Source organism: Callithrix jacchus, chromosome 22 (assembly GCF_049354715.1).
Source record: "Callithrix jacchus isolate 240 chromosome 22, calJac240_pri, whole genome shotgun sequence".
Taxonomy (NCBI): Eukaryota; Metazoa; Chordata; class Mammalia; order Primates; family Cebidae; genus Callithrix; species Callithrix jacchus.
Window position 1 is genome coordinate 9,542,879 of NC_133523.1, and position 19,302 is coordinate 9,562,180.

General features: G+C 54.1%; 1 protein-coding gene across 50 annotated transcripts in view; it reads right to left on the reverse strand.

Annotated features, from left to right (window-relative positions):
* Nucleotides 1–1,824: 1,824 nt before the first annotated feature.
* TYK2 (tyrosine kinase 2) overlaps nucleotides 1,825–19,302 on the reverse strand; it is a 29,095-nt gene continuing 11,617 nt past the window's right edge. For 10 of the 50 annotated variants that reach the window (XM_078360527.1, XM_035286448.3, XM_035286450.3 and 7 more), the window contains 19 exons: nucleotides 17,899–18,280; nucleotides 17,287–17,484; nucleotides 17,050–17,207; nucleotides 15,353–15,461; nucleotides 15,067–15,259; nucleotides 14,881–14,984; nucleotides 14,574–14,759; nucleotides 14,384–14,471; nucleotides 12,413–12,540; nucleotides 11,178–11,313; nucleotides 10,941–11,095; nucleotides 9,402–9,552; nucleotides 7,149–7,255; nucleotides 6,717–6,909; nucleotides 6,206–6,324; nucleotides 5,608–5,780; nucleotides 5,116–5,233; nucleotides 2,341–2,451; nucleotides 1,825–2,257 (listed from right to left, as the gene is read on the reverse strand). In XM_078360527.1, coding sequence (XP_078216653.1) covers nucleotides 2,123–2,257; nucleotides 2,341–2,451; nucleotides 5,116–5,233; nucleotides 5,608–5,780; nucleotides 6,206–6,324; nucleotides 6,717–6,909; nucleotides 7,149–7,255; nucleotides 9,402–9,552; nucleotides 10,941–11,095; nucleotides 11,178–11,313; nucleotides 12,413–12,540; nucleotides 14,384–14,471; nucleotides 14,574–14,759; nucleotides 14,881–14,984; nucleotides 15,067–15,259; nucleotides 15,353–15,461; nucleotides 17,050–17,207; nucleotides 17,287–17,484; nucleotides 17,899–18,280 — 2,944 coding nt within the window. In that variant the 3' untranslated portion in view covers nucleotides 1,825–2,122. The remainder of the gene's footprint in view (nucleotides 2,258–2,340; nucleotides 2,452–5,115; nucleotides 5,234–5,607; nucleotides 5,781–6,205; nucleotides 6,325–6,716; nucleotides 6,910–7,148; nucleotides 7,256–9,401; nucleotides 9,553–10,940; nucleotides 11,096–11,177; nucleotides 11,314–12,412; nucleotides 12,541–14,383; nucleotides 14,472–14,573; nucleotides 14,760–14,880; nucleotides 14,985–15,066; nucleotides 15,260–15,352; nucleotides 15,462–17,049; nucleotides 17,208–17,286; nucleotides 17,485–17,898; nucleotides 18,281–19,302) is intronic. The other 40 variants (XM_078360535.1, XM_035286458.3, XM_035286456.3 and 37 more) reach the window with 13 other exon arrangements.

Below are 19,302 nucleotides of genomic sequence, written 5' to 3' on the forward strand. Positions count from 1 at the left end.
CAGCTAATTTTTGCATTTTTAGTAGAGAAGGGGTTTCACCATGTTGGCCAGGCTGGTCTCGAACTCCGGACCTCAGGTGATCCACCTGCCTTGGCCTCCCAAAGTGCTGAGATTACAGGCGTGAGCCACTGTGCCCCACCAATTTTTGTATTTTTAGTAAAGACATGGTTTCTCCATGTTGGCCAGGCTGGTCTCAAACTCCTGCCCTTAACTGATCTGCCCACCTTGGCTTTCCAAAGTGCTGGGATTACAGATGTGAGACACTATAGCCAACCAACCTCATTTTTTAAATTTTCATTTAAAAATAATACAGATCAGGTCTTCGTATGTTGCCCAGGCTGGTCTTGGAACTCCTGGGCTCAAGGAATCTTCCTGCCTCAGCCTCCCAAAGTGCTGACATTATAGGCATGACTCACTGTGTACAGCCAACTATAATATTGACTATTAAGCACTTGTTTGCATGTCTTTCTGCTAAGCATTTTACAGACACCACCTCATGAGCTCTTTACATAAATCCTATGAAGTAACAAGTGTGAAGGTTCCATAATGGAGGACCAAGGCCCAGAGAGGTGAAGCCATTTGCCTGAGGTCACACAGAAATGTGAAAGCGTGAAACTGGCAGTCCAATCTATGTAGCATGTGACTGCCCCAACCAAATACTTTGTGCATTCAGCAACTAGTTATTAGCTGGGCCCGGTGGCTCACGACTGTAATCCCAGCACTTTGGGGAGGCCGAGGCAGGTGGATCACCTGAAGTCACGAGTTCAAGACTAGCCTGGCCAATGTAGTGAAATCTCATCTTCACTAAAAATACAAAACTTAGCCGAGCATGGTGGTGGGCACCTTTGATCCCAGCTACTCAGGAAGCTGAGGCAGGAGAATCTCTTGAACCCAGGAGGTGGTGGTTGCAGTGAGCCGAGATTGTACCATTGCACTCCAGCCTGGGCTACAAGCGAGATTCCATGTCAAAACAAACAGGTAGTTATTGAGTGACTTCTGTGTACCAGGTACTGGACTGGCTGTTGGTCTGGGAGTAGGTAAAAGTGTAATTAGTTGAGGCCTGGTGCGGTAGCTCACCACTGTGTAATCCTAGCACTTTGGGATGCTAAGATGGATGCATGGCTTGAGCTCAGGATTTTGAGACCACCCTGAACAACATGGCAAAACCCAGTCTCTACAAAAGTACCAGAAAAAAATTAGCCTGGTGTGGTGGCGCATGCCTGTGGTCCCAGCTACTGGGGAGAGTGAAGCTGGAGGATCACTTGAGCCCAAACGACAGAGGTAGCAGTGAGTGAGATCGAGCCACTCCACTCTAAGACTTAGTGACAGAACCAGACCCTGTCCAAAAAAAAAAAAAAAAATTAAATTGTTGAATCCTGGCTGGTACATTGACTCACGCCTGTAATCCCAACACTGGGAGGCCAAGGTGGGTGGATCACCTGAGGTTAGGAGTTCAAGACCAGCCTGACCAACATGGTTAAACCCTGTCTCTACTAAAAGTACAAAAAATTAGCTGGGCGTGGTGGCCAGTGCCTATAATCCCAGCTACTCGGGAGGCTGGGGCAGAATAGCTTGAACCCAGGAGGTGGAGATTGCAGTGAGCCGAGATCATGCCATTGCCCTCCATCTCCCAGTAGCCTCCATCTGGGAAGGATGCCTCCATCTCCCAGCAGCCTAGGCAACAAGAGCAAAATTCTGTCTCAAAAAATAAAGAAATAGTTGAATCCAGCTACCTCTTCAGTGTCTCATGCTAGCTGCAGCCCGTAGGAGACCAGACCTCCAGCTAACCCACCTTGCTGAAACAGAGCTCCAAGAATCAAGGACTCCAGCAGAGGAAACAGGAGTTTATTACCAGACGGTGGAAATGGTGGGGAAGTTTGGGAGCTGGGGATTCAGGGGCTGGATTAGTGCCCCACACATCTTGGGTCCCTCAAGATCATGGTTAGACTTATGGCCATGGAAGAAAAGTCAGTTCACAGAGGTGGGGTCTCCAGATAGGAGTGAGTCACAGGGTGTGGTTGATGACTTCGCCCTCCTGGCTTCCTCCTGGGGTAAGGAGCAGGAGGCCCCCTCTGCGGCCGCTGCCTGGCCCAATCCTCCCAGGCAGGGCTGCCACTGTGACTTAGCACACACTGAACACCGAAGGGGCCTGGCCTTGGTACTTCTCATGGACTGTCTTCAGGATGGGTATGAGGTTCTGGAAGGTTGGGCGGAAGGATGCCTCCATCTCCCAGCAGTTCTTCATGAGTTGATAGACCTAAAAGGAAAAACCAGAGCAGGTGGGGGTTGTCCTCTCCACAGCAGGATGGCAGGGACAGCGAAAAACTAAGGAAGTCTCACCTCACAGGGACATTTGTCGGGCCGTGGCAGCCTCTCCCCTCGTTCCAGCAACTCAGTGAGTCTCAGTACTGTCACCTGACCCTGGGTGATGCCTATGAGCTCAAGGAATTTCTACAGTAGAAACAAGACAAGCTCTTTTCAAGAGGCAATGAAGGCCAGGCAAGGTGGCTCATGCCTGTAATCCCAGGACTTTGGGAGGCTGAGGCAGGTGGATCACCTGAGGTCAGGAGTTCGAGACCAGCCTGGCCAATATGGTGAAACCCCATCTCTACTAAAAATACAAAAATTAGCTGGGCATGGTGGCAGGCACGTGTAATCCCAGCTACTGGGGAGGCTGAGGCAAAATAATTGCTTGAACCTGGGAGGCAGAGGTTGTGGTGAGCCAAGATTATACCATTACACTCCAGCCTGGGCAACAAGAGTGAAACTTCATCTCAAAAAAAATCACTCTGCAACTTCATGAAATTGACTGCATGGGTCGTGTGACTTTGAGTTCACTTCTCTGGGCCTCAGTTTTCTCATCCCTAAAATAGGATAACATCTGCCACCTGGGATGACTGTGCACGTTGACATAACAGTTGTAGAGCAAGCCTGAGTCAGGTGTTTGCTGTCAAGACTTACAGCAGGTTCTTATCAGCCAGAATTTTTTTTTTTTAGTTTTGCTCTGTCACCCAGGCTGGAGTGCTGTGGCAGGATCTCTGCTCACTGCAACCTCCAACTCCTGGTTTCAAGCAATTCCCCCTCCCTCAGCTTCCTGAGTAGCTGGGATTACAGGCACCCACCACAATGGCCATGGAAGAAAAATAGGTTCACAGAGGTGGGGTCTCCAGATAGGAGTAAGGCACAGACAGGGTGTGGTTGAGACTGACTTCCCCCTCTTGGTTTCCTCCTGGGTTAGGGAGCAGGAGGCCCCCTCTGTGGCCACTGTATATTTTGTACTTTTTTTTTACCATGTTTGCCCAGCTGGTCTTTAACTCCTGATCTCAGATGATCCGCCCACCTCAGCCTCCCAAAGTGCTGGGATTACAGGCGTGAGCCAACACACCAAGTGTTTATTGTTGTTGTTTTTAAACGGAGTCTTGCTCTGTTGCTCAGGCTGGAGTGCAGTGGCACGATCTTGGCTCGCTACAATCTCTGCTTCCCAGGTTTAAGCAATTCTCCTACTTCAGCCTCCCGAGTAGTTGGGATTACAGGCACCCACCACCATGCCCAGCTGATTTTTTTTTTTTTTTTTTTTTTTAAAGATACAAGGTCTTAGGAGGCTGAGGCACGAGAATTGCACTCGGAAGGTGGAAGTTGCAGTGAGACTCCATCTCAAAAACGAACAAACAAAAAAGCGGGGTTCGGTGGCTCGGGCCTGTAATCCCAGCTCTTTGGGAGGCTGAGGCAGGCGGATCACGAGGTCAGGAGATCGAGACCATCCTGGTCAATATGGTGAAACTCCGTCTCTACTGAAAATACAAAAATTAGCCGGGTGTGGTAGCACATGCTTGTAATCCCAGCTACTCAGGAGGCTGAGGCAGGAGAATCACTTGAACCCCGCAGGCGGATGTTGCAGTGAGCCGAGATCGCCTCACTGCATTCCAGCATGGGGACAGAGCGAAACTCTGTCTCAAAAAAAAAAAAAAAAAAAAAAGAAAAGAAAAACGAAGTCTCACTATATTGCCCAGGCTGGTCTTGAATTCTTGGGTTCAAGCGATGCTCCCGCCTCGACTTCCCAACGTGTTGGGATTACAGGAGTGAGCTACCGTCCCAGCCTTTTTTTTCCCGTCTCATAAAGGCGCTTCTTGTTCTGGTGGAAAAAAATAAAAATAAGCCCCAACACACTCTTGGCTCCTCCCCCAAGGTCAGGACTGGCCAATCCCTGTGGTCGGTGACTACACAGTGATTGGCTCGGAGAAGCACACAGGAACCAGGCTGGACTAAGCCAAGCAAGTTCTGAGAAAAGCAGGTAAAAGGACCACTGGGACCCTAAGCCAGAGGTATGAGTTCCTTGAGGGTTAGGGGGCACTGTTGCCACACAGAGGGAAATCTTCCCTGACAGATGCCACCACAAACAGTAGATCCGATGGAGAAAATAGGATTCCTGATGACATCTGAGAGTCCAGGTTGAAGCCCCCGGCCCTCCCCATCCATGGAATGTGCAAATAGAATAAACTGTTCCTATTTTGCCTACCTCCGTTTAAGGGTTTCTGTCAGTCTGTGGCTCCCTGCACTGTAGGTGGGCCATTTTACAGATCAGGACTGTGAGCTTCAGTGAGTGAGCACTCGCGGGACTGATGAGTTGGGATGTGAATGCATGTTTTTCCATTTTTTTGGTTTTGAAATGTAGTTTCACTCTTGTTGCCCAGGCTGGAGTGCAGTGGGGCGGTCTAGGCTCACTGCAACTTCCGCCTCCCGAGTTCAAGTAATTCCTGCCTCAGCCTCCTGAGTAGTTGGGATTACAGGTGCCTGCCACCATGCCCAGCTAATTTTTGTATTTTTTTTTTTTTTATTCACCCAGGTGTGGGTGGGCTGAGGCCGAAAAGGGCATCAGTCTAATTTTTGTATTTTTAATAAAGACGGGGTTTCACCATGTTGGTCAGGCAGGTCTCGAACTCCTGACCTCAAGTGATCTGCCTACCTCGGCCTCCCAAAGTGCTGGGATTACAGGCGTGAACCACCGCGCCTAGCGTTTTTTGTTTGCTTTTTAACACTTGCTATGGGCTAGGGAAACTGCATGCCTTTCTAGTTCCTCTAGCAAACTCCAGGTGAGGCTGCGGGACTGGCTCTCACCGTGGGGGGGCTCTGGCTGGAGGCACAGTGCGTCAGCAGCTCATACAGGGTCACCCCGAAGGACCAGACATCGGACGCATAGTAGAATTTATACTCCTTCAGGCATTCTGGGGCATACCTAGGGGGAGAAGGACACTTAGGCCTGGGGAGGCTGTACTGAGGATGTGTTGCACTGAGTGTTTGGCGGTCACACCAGGCTGAAGCTCTCAGCTGGGACTGAAGGACCTTTCCGGGCTCAGTTGGGACCCACCCTTAACAGCGGAACCTGAGCGAGGTGAGGCGCCTATAAACTAGGCCGGGTTAACCCCGCCCACCAAGCCAAGCCGCACTCTATGCCCCGCTCCTTGCAACCATAGGCCCGCCCCCGCACGACTAAGCCCCGCCCCACTTCACTGGGACCACGCCCTGTCATGAGACCCAGCATCCTTCCACTTCACCCTGCCTGTTCCAAGTGACCTCAACACCCCCTCAGACTGCACCCCGCCTGATCACCAGAACACGGGGCTGTCCCCATCCTCGCGCACACGGTAGTACTCGTGGCCTTCGGGCACGGCCTTGGCTAGGCCAAAGTCCCCGATCTTGACCAGCCTGTCGTTGTCCAGCAGCACGTTGCGCGCGGCTAGGTCTCGGTGGATGTAGTGCTGCGCGTGCAGATAGGCCATGCCCTGGGGGGGTGGGGCGGGGCTCGTGAGTTTCAATGAGGCGGGTTCGGCAGGGGGCGGCGGCAGGACCTGAGCAGCCAGGATGGCTGGGGGACAGTCAGGTCAGGCCTGTGGCGACCCGGCCGCTGTAGAGGGCTGGATAGCAGGCAGCACCAAGCAAAAGGAATCTGAACTAGAAAGTAGGGACGGGGTTGGAGAGCAACGCTGGGTTGGAGGGCGAGTTGGGAGGGGCACAGCCTGCCGCGCGTGGTCCCTTGGGAGAGGTGTGGCCAAGTGAGCCGGCCAATTGGGAGGTCAGCGCAAGGACAAGCCGGCCTGGGCAAATGAGCAGGGGCGGGGGGTGAGAGCAGACGGGACCGGACAGCTCAGGCCAGCCCAGGCTGAAGAGGAAAGGGCAAGCTCCGGAAGCAGGGGCAGGGCCGACCCACCTCGCAGATCTGCTGGGCGAAGAGCAGCAGCTGGGCCAGCCCGACGCTGTGCCGGGGCAGGTAGTCTCGGAGGCTGCCCAGTGGCACGTACTCCATGACCAGTTGCACCGACTTCTCGCCTGCCACGGAGAGGGGCGGCCCCGGTGGGGGACGATAAAGGGAGGGCCGGGGACCGCCTACCCTGAGCCCAGCAGTGGCCCTCCAAGGTCGGGAGCAAGGGCCAAGACTCACGCACACTAGACCCATTCCTCAGGTGGGATGGACACATCCACCACCCCATTCTAACTTAAGGGAACTGCTAGTGGCTCCCACCCATCCTGGCCCCAGCAGGTAGCGCCCCCCAGAAGGGAAGGAGGCAGCCTGGCCATGTTCACCCATTTGCCAAGAACCGCGTCCAGCAGCTTGAGGTTGAGGCTCAGATTGGTTGGGCCAGACTGGCCCCTCCCACAATGCCACACCCAACTGTAACCACGCCCCCCCGGGTCTCCGGGGCTCGCGGGGTCGCGCCCACCTTGGTCCTCGCTGCAGCCCTTGTACTTGACGATGTGCTCGTGGTAGAGCGTGCGCAGAATGTCAATCTCCTGCTTCCAGCCTGAGCGGTGCTGGGGGCCGCAGTCTGCCTTGAGGGCTTTCACCGCCACCATCTCGCCAGTGCCATCGTTGGTCGGATCGTAGCAATACAAGCTGACCTTACCGAAGTGGCCCTAGTCGGGCGCCCACGAGGATCAGCTCCATCTCCTCAATCCCGGCACCCCTCCCAAACCCCCGATTTCCCAGGCCACTCCTCCAGGCAGATCCATTTGGAATACCCCAGGCTCAAACTACTCCAAGCTCTTAAGACTCCTTGGCACCTAGATCTCCTGAAAGTCACCTTAGGTAGGAATTTATCCTAAATCCCCAAACTCCTCCCCTACCAGGCAGGCAGCCCAGGCCCTTGCCTCACCTCGCCCAGATCTCGGATCTTTTTCAAATAGCGCTTGTGGAAAACAGTAGGGTCTGACGCAGGTGAGTCCAGGTTCACAGTCAAGACATCAGCAAGATCTGGAAGAGCTGCAGTGGGTAAGGCCTTACCCCAACCCTTTCCCAGCAGGCCCACACTTGGGAGTCACAAAGCTGGCCACAGCTACCCCAGCCTCCGATCCCAGAGGTAAGAAGACTTTTTCAGCAATAGCTAAGAGTCCACTTTCTGTCCAAAATGATGCTGAGTCAGCTGCATCAAAACTGACACCTGTTTGGGAGGCCGAGATGGGAGGATCGTTTAAGCCCAGGAGTTCAAGACCAGCCTGAACAACATGGCGAAACCCCATCTCTGAAAAAAAAAAAAAAAAAAGCTTAAAAAAAATTACCCAGGTGTGGTGGCATGTGCCTGTGGTCCCAGCTACTTAGGAGGCTGAGGTAGGAGGATCATTTGAGCCTAGGAGTTTGAGGCTGCAGTGAGCCTGGGCCACAGAGAGAGACTGTCTCTTAAAAATAAAAAACAAACCTGACATCTGGATGTTCTGAGGTTGGATAGAGGACACAGATGTTTCTTTTCTTTTCTTTTTTTTTTGAGACGGAGTTTCACTCTTGTTACCCAGGCTGGAGTGCAATGGCACAATCTCGGCTCACCGCAACGTTCGCCTCCTGGGTTCAGGCAATTCTCCTGACTCAACCTCCCGGGTAGCTGGGATTACAGGCGCGCGCCACCATGCCCAGCTAATTTCTGTATTTTTAGTAGAGACGGGGTTTCACCATGTTGACCAGGATGGTCTCGATTTCTTGACCTTGTGATCCACCCGCCTTGGCCTCCCAAAGTGCTGGGATTATAGGTGTGAGCCACTGCGCCCGGCCGACACAGATGTTTCATACAGAAAAGGGGAAAACTGGCAGGCATGGTGGCTCACGCCTGTAATCCCAGCACTTTGGGAGACCCAGGCGGGAGGATCCCTTGAGCCCAGGAGTTCCAGGCTGCAGTGAGCCATGATCATGCCTGTGAATAGCCACCATACTCCTGCCTGGGCAACACAGCAAGACCTAGTCTTTAAAACAAAAAACAGGCCGGGCGCGGTGGCTCACGCCTGTAATCCCAGCACTTTGGGAGGCCAAGGCGGGTGGATCACGAGGTCAAGAGATCAAGACCATCCTGGTCGACATGGTGAAACCCTGTCTCTACTAAAAAATATACCAAAAATTAGCTGGGCATGGTAGCACGTGCCTGTAATCCCAGCTACTCAGGAGGCTGAGGCAGGAGAATTGCCTGAACCCAGGAGGCGGAGGTTGCGGTGAGCCGAGATCACGCCATTGCACTCCAGCCTGGGTAACAAGAGTGAAACTCCATTTCAAAATAAATAAATAAAACAAAAAACAGAAAAATGTGATATGGCCAGTTGAAAATACCATATTAATTTTTTTAAGAAAACAATACAAAAATTTTTTAAAAAGAAAAAACTGCAATGGTCTAATTCTCTAATTAATTCAAAGAAGTCGTATCTCTCCCCAAACAAAACATTAAGGAAGCCAGGCACAGTGGCTCACACCTATAATCCTAGCACTTCGGGAAGCCAAGGCGGGTGGTGCACAAGGTCAGGAGTTCGAGACTAGCCTGGCCAATGTGGCGGAACCCCATCTCTACTAAAAATATAAAAATTAGCCAGATGTGGTGGCATGCGCCTGTAATCCCAGCTACTCAGGAGGCTAAGGCAGGAGAATTGCTTGAATCCAGAAGGCAGAGGTTGCAGTGAGCCAAGATTGCACCATTGCACTCCAGCCTGGGCAACAAGAGCAAAACTCCATCTCAGGAAAAGAAAAAAAAGAGTTTGAGACCAGCCTGGCCAACATGGCAAAACCCCATTTCTACTAAAAATACAAAAAATTAGCTGGGCATGGCGGCACATGCTTGTAATCCCAACTACTTGGGAGGCTAAGATGGGAGGATAGCTTGAACCTAGGAGGTGGAAGTTAAAATGAGCCAAGATAGCACCACTGTGTGCCAGCCTGGGTGACAGAACAAGATTCCATTACAATAAACAAATAAATACATAAATACATTAAGGAGAGCTCAGGGCAGTCAGGCAGAACACACTTGTGAACGCTACTGCAAGAAACTGGCACACACCCCGAAATACAGTGCAGAGACCTCGCATGCACTATGGAAATAGAGCAGGGATCCCAGCCCCGTCCCGCTTCCCCAGGGTCCCAGCGCTGGAATGGAACTCACTGTAGGGTTGCAGCCGGGTGAGGTCACGCAGGATAGTGCGGAATGATGGCCTCTGGGTTGGCTCATAGGTCAGACACTGGCCAGTGAGTGTGGCCAGCTCTGGGCAGGAGGGCTGGGGCAGCCGGTGCTGCCTCTGGTAGAAACGCTCTTTCTGTTGGGGAAGGGACCCAGAGGGGTCAACATCCTTCCCTCACCCCCACACCTTCCCCAAGAGGCAGAGTCAAGCCCCAGAGCAGCAGGGCTGGACTGGCCAGGTGCCTGCTCTTGTCAGTCCCATTTTACAGATGAGGCAACTGAGGCTCTGCAAAATGGGAGGATGTGCTCACAGCTGCAGAGCCAGAACTGGGACCCAGGTCCAGGGACGATGCAGTCAGCCTCCCGCCTGGGGTTCCCTCCTGCCCCTCCTATAGACCACAGCTCCTCAATACACCAAAGTCTCGGCCTTTGCACAGCACATGCACTCTGCCTAAGCTGCCCTTCCTAGTCAGGCTTATTGGCATAATTTTACATTTAGATAAAACGTCCTCCAGGGCCGGGTGCAGTGGCTCACGCCTGTAATCCCAGCACTTTGGGAGGCCGAGGATGGTGAATTACTTAAGGTCAGGAGTTTGAGACCAGCCTGGTCAACATGTAGCTGTGCACCCGGCTGCAGCCCCACACTGAGATCCATCCCAGTGCTGGGACCCTGGGGAAACCCCATCTCTACTAAAAATACAAAAATTAGCTGTGCATGATGGTGGGTGCTTACAATCCCAGCTACTCGGAAGGCTAAGGCAGTAGAATTGCTTGAACCTGGGAGGTGGAGGTTGTAGTGAGCAGAGACCATGCCACTGCACTCTAGCCTGGTGGACAGAGTGCAAATCCTTCTCAAAAAAAAACAAAAACAAAAACAACACACAAACCTCCTCTGGGAAGCCTTATCTGACCCCAGTGCTGGGTGAGGTACATCCTCCGTCCCTCTTCCCCTCTCTGCAGCCTGGGTATCTCCCATCACTTCCCTGGTCACTCTGCCTAAAACTGAAACCAAGTCTCTTACTTGCCTTCTGTGTGCCAGGTACAAGTGACTTCCACAAGGACCTCAAAAGGCTGGGACTGACCGGGCACAATGGCTCATGCCTGTAATCCCAGCACTTTGGGAGGCTGAGGTGGGCGGATTACCTGAGGTCAGGAGTTTGAGACCAGCCTGGCCAACATGGTGAAACCCCATCTCTACTAAAAATACAAAAATTAGCCAGGCATGGTGGCGAACGCCTGTAGTCCAAGCTAATTGGGAGGCTAAGGAAGAATTGCTTGAACCCGGGAGGCGGAGGTTACAGTGAGCCGAGATTGCCTGGGCGACAGAGGGAGACTTCATCTCAAAAAAAAAAAAAAAAAAAAGGCTGGGCGACAGTGAGCCCCAAGGCGACCACCTGCAGATGGCCCAGAGAGACTTAAAGTCATGCAGCCAGAGGGGAGGCAGCTCTGAGCTCTGATTCTGTCCTCTGGACTCCTTGGAGGGGCCCCCTTTGTGGGGAGGGCCCAGGGGTTCCCTAGACATACCTCGGAGGGGCTGCGACTCTGAAGGGGGGCCTCTCCATCAGAGCAGATCTCGAGGAGGGTGGCACCAAAGCCCCACTTGTCCGTGGCAGTGCCTAGGCTATTGGGCCCGCCTGGCAAGCACTCGGGGGCCATCCAGGGGATCCGTTCCACGCGCTCTGGGGGCCGAGGTCAGAAGTCACCAGGAGTGAAAGGAACAGGGGAAGCCCCCACTGTGCCCAGGTCCCCTCAAGTACTCACCCTCCCTGGAGAGGGCGCCCAGGCCCACGCCGGGATCACTCAGCTTGATGAAGGGGCTGGTGCCCTCCTCCAGCCCCAGACGTGCCAGCAGGATGTTCCGGCCACACACATTACCGTGAACCAGGTTCTTGTTCTCCTGGGGTGGGCAGGAGAGGGGGTGAGGCCATCAGGAGGGACATAGATGCCAACCCCAAACCTGGCCCCCATAGGGACAGCCAATGTGCAAAGGACAACTGTGACCATCACTGGGTGTTTTTGGGGGGGAGGCATTATTTTTTTCTTTTTGAAACAGGGTCTCATTCTGTCTCGCAGGCTGGAGTATGGTAGCAAGAACATAGCTCATTACAGCCTCAAACTCCTGGCCTCAAGCCAAGTAGCTAGAATTGCAGGTGCACACTACCACGGCTGGCTAATTCCTAAACTTCTGAGAGATGGGGTCTTGCTATGCTGCTGCCCAGGCTGGAGTGCAGTGGTGTGATCATAGCTCACTACAGCCTCAACTTCCCAGGCTCAAGCGATCCTCCCACCTCAGCCTCCTGAGTAATTGGGCCTACAGGTGCAAGTTACCACACCAGCTAATTTTGCTGTGCGTGTGCGTGTGTGTGTGTGTATGGTTTGTTTTGAGACGGAGTCTCACTCTTGTTGCCCAGGCTGGAGTGCAATGGTGTGATCTCAGCTCACCGCAACCTCCACCTCCCAGGTTCAAGCAATTCTCCTGCCTCAACCTCCCAAATGCTGGGATTATAGGCACGCACCATCATGCCCAGCTAATTTTTGTATTCTTAGTAGAGATGGGCTTTCTCCATGCTGGCCAGGCTGGTCTTGAACTCCCAACCTCAGATGATTTGCCTGCCTTGGCCTTCCAAAGTGCTGGGATTACAGGCGTTAGCCACTATGCCCAGCTATTTTTCTGTATTTTTAGTAGAGACAGGGTTTTGCCATATTGGCCAGGCTGGTCTCAAATTCTTGACCTCAGGTGATCGCCAACCTTAGCCTCCCAAACTGCTGGGATTACAGGAGTGAGCCACCATGCCTGGATATTTATTTTTTTCTCTTTAATTCTTTTTTTAAATAAATTTTAAATATCTTTTTTTAATTTTTAATTTTAATTCCTTCAGCACCATATTTATTTATTTTTTAAAGATCGGGTCTCGGCATGTTCCCTGGGCTGGTCTCGAACTCCTGGGCTCCTGGCCTTCCCTGAACGACCCAGGACCCACACACAGGCCACACACCAGGTAGCTGAGGGCGCTGGCCAGCTGCTGGGCCACCACCATCTTCCAAGCCATGGGCACACAGCCCCGCTCCCTCCGCAGCCACACGTCCAGGGGCCCGTGCTCCACGTACTCTGTCACCATGATATCTGCAAAGACACAGCTGCTCTGAGATGGCCTGCCTGCTCCTGCCCTCTGGATGGTGGGGGCTGGGGGGAGGGGCCAGGGAGGGACTGGCATGTGGCTGGGTGTATATGGCTGTGGAGGTGTCAGGGCAGAGGTGTGGGTGGAGTTCCGGGTTGAAAGTGAGTTTGGGGAGAGGAGAAATGCAGAACGCAGCACAGGCAGTGGAGGATGAGGGCACTGGGGTCCAGGTTGGGTGAGGCAAGGAGGAAGTCAAAGGTCAAGACAGAAAGGCAGGCCGGGCGCGGTGGCTCACACCTGCAATCCCAGCACTTTGGGAGGCCGAGGCAGGAGGATCACCCGAGGTCAGGCGTTCAAGAGCAGCCTGGCCAACATGATAAAACCCAATCTCTACTAAAAATATATATATACAAAAAAATTAGCTGGGTGTGGTGGTGCACACCTGTAATCTGAGCTACTCGGGAGGGTGAGGCAGAGAAACCACTTGAACCTGGGAGGCGGAGGTTTCAGTCAGCCGAGATCACGCATTACACTCCAGCTTGGGTGATAGAGACAGTGTGAGACTCTGTCTCAAAAAAAAAAAAAAAGAGAGAGAGATAAAGGTGGCAGGGTACAGTGGCTCACACCTGTAATCACATCACTTTGGGAGGCTGAGGCAGGAATATCCCTTGAGCCCAGGAGTGACCAGACTAGGCAACATAGTAAGACCACATTTAGAAATCTTTTTAAAAATCAGCCGGTTGTGGTAGCACATGCCTGTGCTCAAGAGGCTAAGGTAGGAGGATTGCTTGAGCCAGGAGGTCAAGGCTTCAGTGAGCCATGATGGCGCCACTGCACTGCAGCCTGGGCAACAGAAGGAGACCCCATCTCACAATAAAAGAAATAAAGGCGAGCCTAGAAAGTGAGCAACTAGCAATGGGGAAGACGGGCATGGACAAGCAGAAGGTGGGGGCTTGAGGCTGCGGTGTAAGTGAAGTGATGCAGTCAGGGCAGTCAGGGGAATATGGGTCAGGGTGTCGGCCGGGGTCTGGGGGAAGCTGAGGGAGACGCACACACACAAGGGTTAAGGGATGGGTGAGTCTAGGGTTGTTCTGTATGGGCTTTATTATTTTTTATTTATTACTATTATTATTTTTGAGTGCAGTGGTGCTATTATGGCTTACTGCAGCCTTGAACTTCTGGGCTCAAGCAATCTTCCCATTTCAGCCTCCCAAGTAGCTAGGACTACAGGCACATGTCACCATGCCTGGCCCTAATTTTTACATTTTTTTGTAAAGACAGCGTCTGGCCATGTTACCCAGGCTGGTCTTAAACTCCTGGGTTTAACCGATCCTCCCACCTCAGCCTCCCAAAGTGCTGAGATTACAGGTGTGAGTCACTACACCCGACCTATACTAGGAGTTTTGAGCTACCAGCAGAGGAAAGGAAGAGGTGGAGTCAGGCAGAGTTGGATGTGCAGGGGCTAAGGCCCGGGAGGATCGGGACACATCAGTGTTGGAGTCTGGCTGGGGCCATCATGCTGATGGGGCCAGGAGCAGATGGAGGCTGGATTGTAGAGGTTGTTTGGGAGAGAGATGGAAATGGGAATAAAGTTGGGAATCAGAGAGTGGGTTGAGACTGAGGGCAGATGAGGGTCGAGGTGTTGGGATGTAAGTTATGGGCTGGAATATCGTCAGGGGTTGGGGTCTAGGTTGAAGGTCAAGGTGTAGCCTGGGATCAGAGTGTAGGTGAGAATTGAGAAATAGGCATTGGTTGGGGTATAGATCGAGGGTTGGGGTACAGATCAGGGAGTGGGTAGAAGTGGGGGGTGGCCTGCCGAGGAGGGTGGGTATGGAGGGACCCACTCACTTTCAGGGCCGCGCACACAGACGCCATGCACGAAGGCCAGGTGCACATGGGAGACCTGGCTCATGAGGCTGGCTGTCTCATAGAAGGCCTGTGGGGACCAAGCAGGTCAGGTGGGTGCAAAGCTGATTCCTCCCATCCCAACCGGCCACCTCCTCCACAGACATGCCCAGGCCTGGCCCTGGCCACTCACCAGGGCAATGTCATGGTGACTAGGATCCAGCACTTTAAGGACCACTCGCAGCTCCTGCCCACAGTCCCTGCTGGGCCCGGGGGGGAACTCGTCGTCCATCTTGCCCTCCTCAGGGCCCCCACTGCCCTCCACTCGTAGGCGGCCCTCATACACATTGGTCCTTGTACCCTGACCCAAGTGGGACAGCTGTGGGATGGTGTGGCACAGAACACAGTTGTGGCAACAGTTGGCAGCTGATCTCCCAGAGCCCCCAGCACCCACATCCCCAGGGGCCCTGCCCTTGCCCCGACCCCTTCCCTGCCCCCACCTGGGTGATCTCCTTCTGGTTGACCCGGTGGAAGCTGAGCTGGCTGAGGTTGAGTGGCCTGGTGCTGGCCAGAGCCCCCCGCATGATGATGAGGTTGGAGGTTTCTGGGGGCAGGTGTGAAGTCATGGAGGGCTGGGCCGGGAAGGGGATGCCATACCCCACCCAGAGGTCCCCCCATTGTCATACCTCCTGGTTGGGGCAGGCAACAGCGACGCAGAGAGAAGCAGTCATCCCCTACTTTCAGTGAGCAGCCCCGCAAAGCAGCCCCAAGTTCCCGAACACTGGAGAAGGACCGGCCCCAGCCCTCCAGTATGAAGGCCCCAGCCTGCTGCTCAATGGGGAACTTCCGGAGCTGCAAGCTCTGCGTGCCATCTGGTGCCTGGCAGGAGGTGGCAGAGGTGGAAGCAGTGAGCAGGGCTCCAGGAATGGGAGCGTGACCAGCCCCAGCCCTGGACCCCAGCCCTGGGCCCACCTGGCTACGCTGGGCCACCGTGAGGATCAGGCGATAGGGGTGGCTGGTGCTCCAGTGAATGAGGTACAGGCCATCCTCGGTCCGCAGCTTGGCCTGCACAAATGGCTCCCTGGAGGGAGGTCCAGAGGGACCATCAGGCCACCTGGGGCCACTGCTGAACCCACACCCAGGAACAATGTCACTCATTACCTGCTCAGAGGGCACACACACAGCTAGGATAATTGTCAGACACGGCCACTCTTTTTGAGACAGTCTCACTCTGTCACCCAGGCTGGAGTGCAATGGCACAATCTCGGCTCACTGCAACCTCTGCCTCCTGGGTTCAAGAGATTCTCTTGCCTCAGGCTCCCAAGTAGCTGGGATTACAGGCGCACGCCACCATGCCCAGCGAATTTTTTTATTTTTAGTAGAGAGGCGGTCTCTCACCATGTTAGCCACTCTCAAACTCATGACCTCAAATGATCCGCCCGCCTCAGCCTCCCAAAGTGCTGGGATTACAGGTGTGAGCCACTGTGCCCGGCTACTTGCTCTCTTTTTTTTTTTTTGAGACAGGGTCTTGCTCTGTGGCCCAAGCTGGAGTGCAATGGTGTGATCTCAGCTCACCTCAGCCTGGACCTCCCAGGCTTAAGCAATTCTCCCACCTCAGCCTCCTGAGGAGCTGGGATTACAGGTGCGCCTGGTTAATTTTTATACTTTCAGTAGTCACAAGGCCTTGCTATGTTGCCCAGGCTGCTCTTGACCTCCTGGGCTCAAGTGATTTTCCCACCTTGGCCTCCCAAAAAGCTAGGATTATGGGCATCAGCCACCACACCCAGCCTATCCCTGCTCTTGTACTTGACACTCTGACAAGGTGACACACACTCTAAGATAGGAAACAGCCATCAGGAGCTGGATGGGCACACACCCAACCACAGCCACCACCACTCACAAGGGTGCCACACGATGGCTAGCCAGTCACACATATGAAAGACAACAATCATAAATGCTGCCCGGTATGACAGGGCCACACGGGGGCCTGGGCATCCCAGATGCAGAGGTGACACAAACATGCACTAGCAAGTGTCATGGCTACATAGGCCCAGAAACCTACATGTGCAGTGGCTGACACACAGATGTGGTGCCTGAACCTGGCTGGGCACGGTGGCTCACGCCTGTAATCCCAGCACTTTGGGAGGCTAAGGTGGGCGGATCACAAGGTCAGGAGTTCGAGACCAGTCTGGCCAATACGGTGAAACCCCATCTCTACTAAAAATAAAAAATTAGCTGGGCATGGTGGCTCATGCCTATAATCCCAGCTACTTGGGAGGCCGAGACAGGAGAATTGCTTGAATCTGAGAGGCAAAGGTTGCAGTGCACAGAGATCGCACCACTGCACTCTAGCCTGGGCAACAAGAGTGAAACTGCGTCTCAAAAAAAAAAAGAAAAGAAAAAGAGAAAAAAATTAGCCGGGTGTGGTGGCAGGCACCTATAGTCCCAGCTACTCAAGAGGCTGAGGCAGGAGAATTGCTTGAACCTGGAAGGTGGAGGCTGCAGTGAATTGAGATTGTGCCACTGCACTCCAGCCTGGGTGACAAAAAATAAAATAAAATAAGACATGCACCCCCCCCACACACACACACCCTGCACAGCCCCTAGGGCTCACAGTCTAATTGGCAGCCTTGGTGGTGTCCCGTGGGGCCCCCCCACCCAGCACTCACAGCAGGGGTCCATGGATCCCGTCCTGGATGCTCATCACCAGCCGTGGGGGAGCCACCTCGTGGCACAGGTAGTGGCTGGAGTCGGCTGTCAGGCGGAAATAGCCGTCCACCAGTGACACGAAGGACAGCGCCATAGCCCGAGAAGGCAGGCTCAGCTCCTGCCGGCCAGGGGCGCATCAGGCAGGCGTCCTCGAAGGCCATGCTGGCCCCTAGCCCGGCCCCCACCCTGGGCCTCACCAGGCACTTGTTGTCCTGCCGGTGGATGCTGACACGGCGCTCTTTCAGCACCACATGGGTGATGTCCCGGAAGTCACAGAAGTAGACCCGAGGCGGCTCCCTCGGCTTGTCCGCCGGCTGGGCGATTGCCTTGTGAGCCTTGGCTTTCTTCCCAGACAGGCTGGCTTGGAGATTGCTGCCGCTGCCCCTGATAGAAGCCTGGACACCCAGCAAGTGGGGCAGAGGATGGAGACAGAGGGCCCAGGCACCACCCTAGGTCGACCTCTCAGGTCCCAGTGTCACATGTGGGATGGGGACCCACCCCCAAAACATACACATGCTGGAAGCCTAACCCTCAGGGAGGGCAGAAGGCAGAATCGTGACTCCCTCACACCAGGTGCCAGTCCCCAGACGAAGGGGTTCCCTGGAGGTGCAGACCCCAGAATTCAGGTGCCCAGGGGGCAAGCAGATGGAAGACCCTCTCCAAGAAACTAACCCCAGTGGACAGATACCCCAGAGCCATATCGGGAGAGGGCTCAGGTTAGCCACCCTCAGAGTCTAGGGCCAAGGATGAGCAGAGACCCCCACCCAGCCCAACCTGGACCCCCAGGCCAAAAGAGGCACCTGGCTCACCTCCTCCTTGCTCACCTCCTCCTGTACTGGCCACCACTGGATGCCACCAGTGCCTGTCACCAGCACCTCGTGGGTGGGGGGCCCAGCAGCAGACTCAGGGCCAGGGTCTGTAGGGGCCTCCCCACTGTCCCGTATGTAGCAGGGCTCCCCCTCAGCCTGGTCCAGCAGCCTCAGGTGGCACACGGGCATATGCTCTGTGCCAAAGCGGGGTGCCAGCCGCTCGAGTGTGGCCAGGTATTTGACCATGACCATTTGCTGGGAGAGGCAGCCTGGCTGGAAGTCCCGCAGGAACCTGCGGAAGACGTTCCGAAGGCGTAGCCGGGTCAGGGCGTTGTGCTGCCGGATCTGCCGACGGAAGGAGTGCGGGATGCAGTCCTTGAAGCTGGGGGGACCACAGGGAGGAGCCAGTCAGGGACCTGGGTTGCAGGCCCAGCTGGGTGACACAGGGCAAGTGGCTTAACCTCTCTGAGCCTCAGCTGCCTCGTCTAGAAAACAGGCATACCAGCCAGGTGTGGTAACATAAGCCTGTAGTCTCAGCTACTTGGGAGGACACGGCAGAAGTATCGCTTGAAGCCAGGAGTTCAAGACCAGCCTGGAAAACATGCCACGACCCTATCTCTACAAAAAAAAGTTCAAAAACTAATTAGCCAAGTTGGTGGTACATGCCTGTCTATAATCACAGCTATTCAGGAGGCTGAGGCAGGAGGACAGCTTGAACCCAGGTACTCAAGGCTGCCTGAGATATGATCACACCATTACACTCCAGCCTGGGCAACAGAGTGAGACCCTGTCTCAAAAAAAGAAAGAAAGAAAAGAGACCAGATGTGGTGGCTCACATCTGTAATCCCAGCACTTTGGGAGGCTAAGGAGGGAGGATTGCTTGAGGCCAGGAGTTCAAGACTAGCCTGGGCAATATAGCAAGACCCTTTCTCCAAAAAATTAGCTGGGCATAGTGCATGCCTGTAGTCCCAGCTACTCAGGAGGCTGAGGCCAGAGGACCACTTGAACCTGAGAGGTGGAGGCTGCAGTGAGTTGAGACTGCAGCACTGCATGACAGCCTGGGCAACAGAATGAGACCCCATCTCAAAACAAACAAAAAAACACCAAGAGGCATAGGTCTGTGCTGCTCACAAAGTCCTGCCCCTCTGCCCTCCCCAGTCCATCTCCTTCACCCCATGACCTGCCTGCAGCCGACGGTCAGGATGGTGCACTTAGATCCCAGGTTTCCCCAACTCAATTTCTACTTCCAAGCCTCTCTCTGTCACCCCTTGCCCAGAGGGACTCTAAAGCTTGAGGTTCCAATTGCTCCTTGCTCCTACATCCAGGCTTTCCAAGGCCTGCCTTGGAAAAGCCCAGGAATAAGATCCCTACACATGCCTGGCCGACTCCTGCACTCAGGCAATC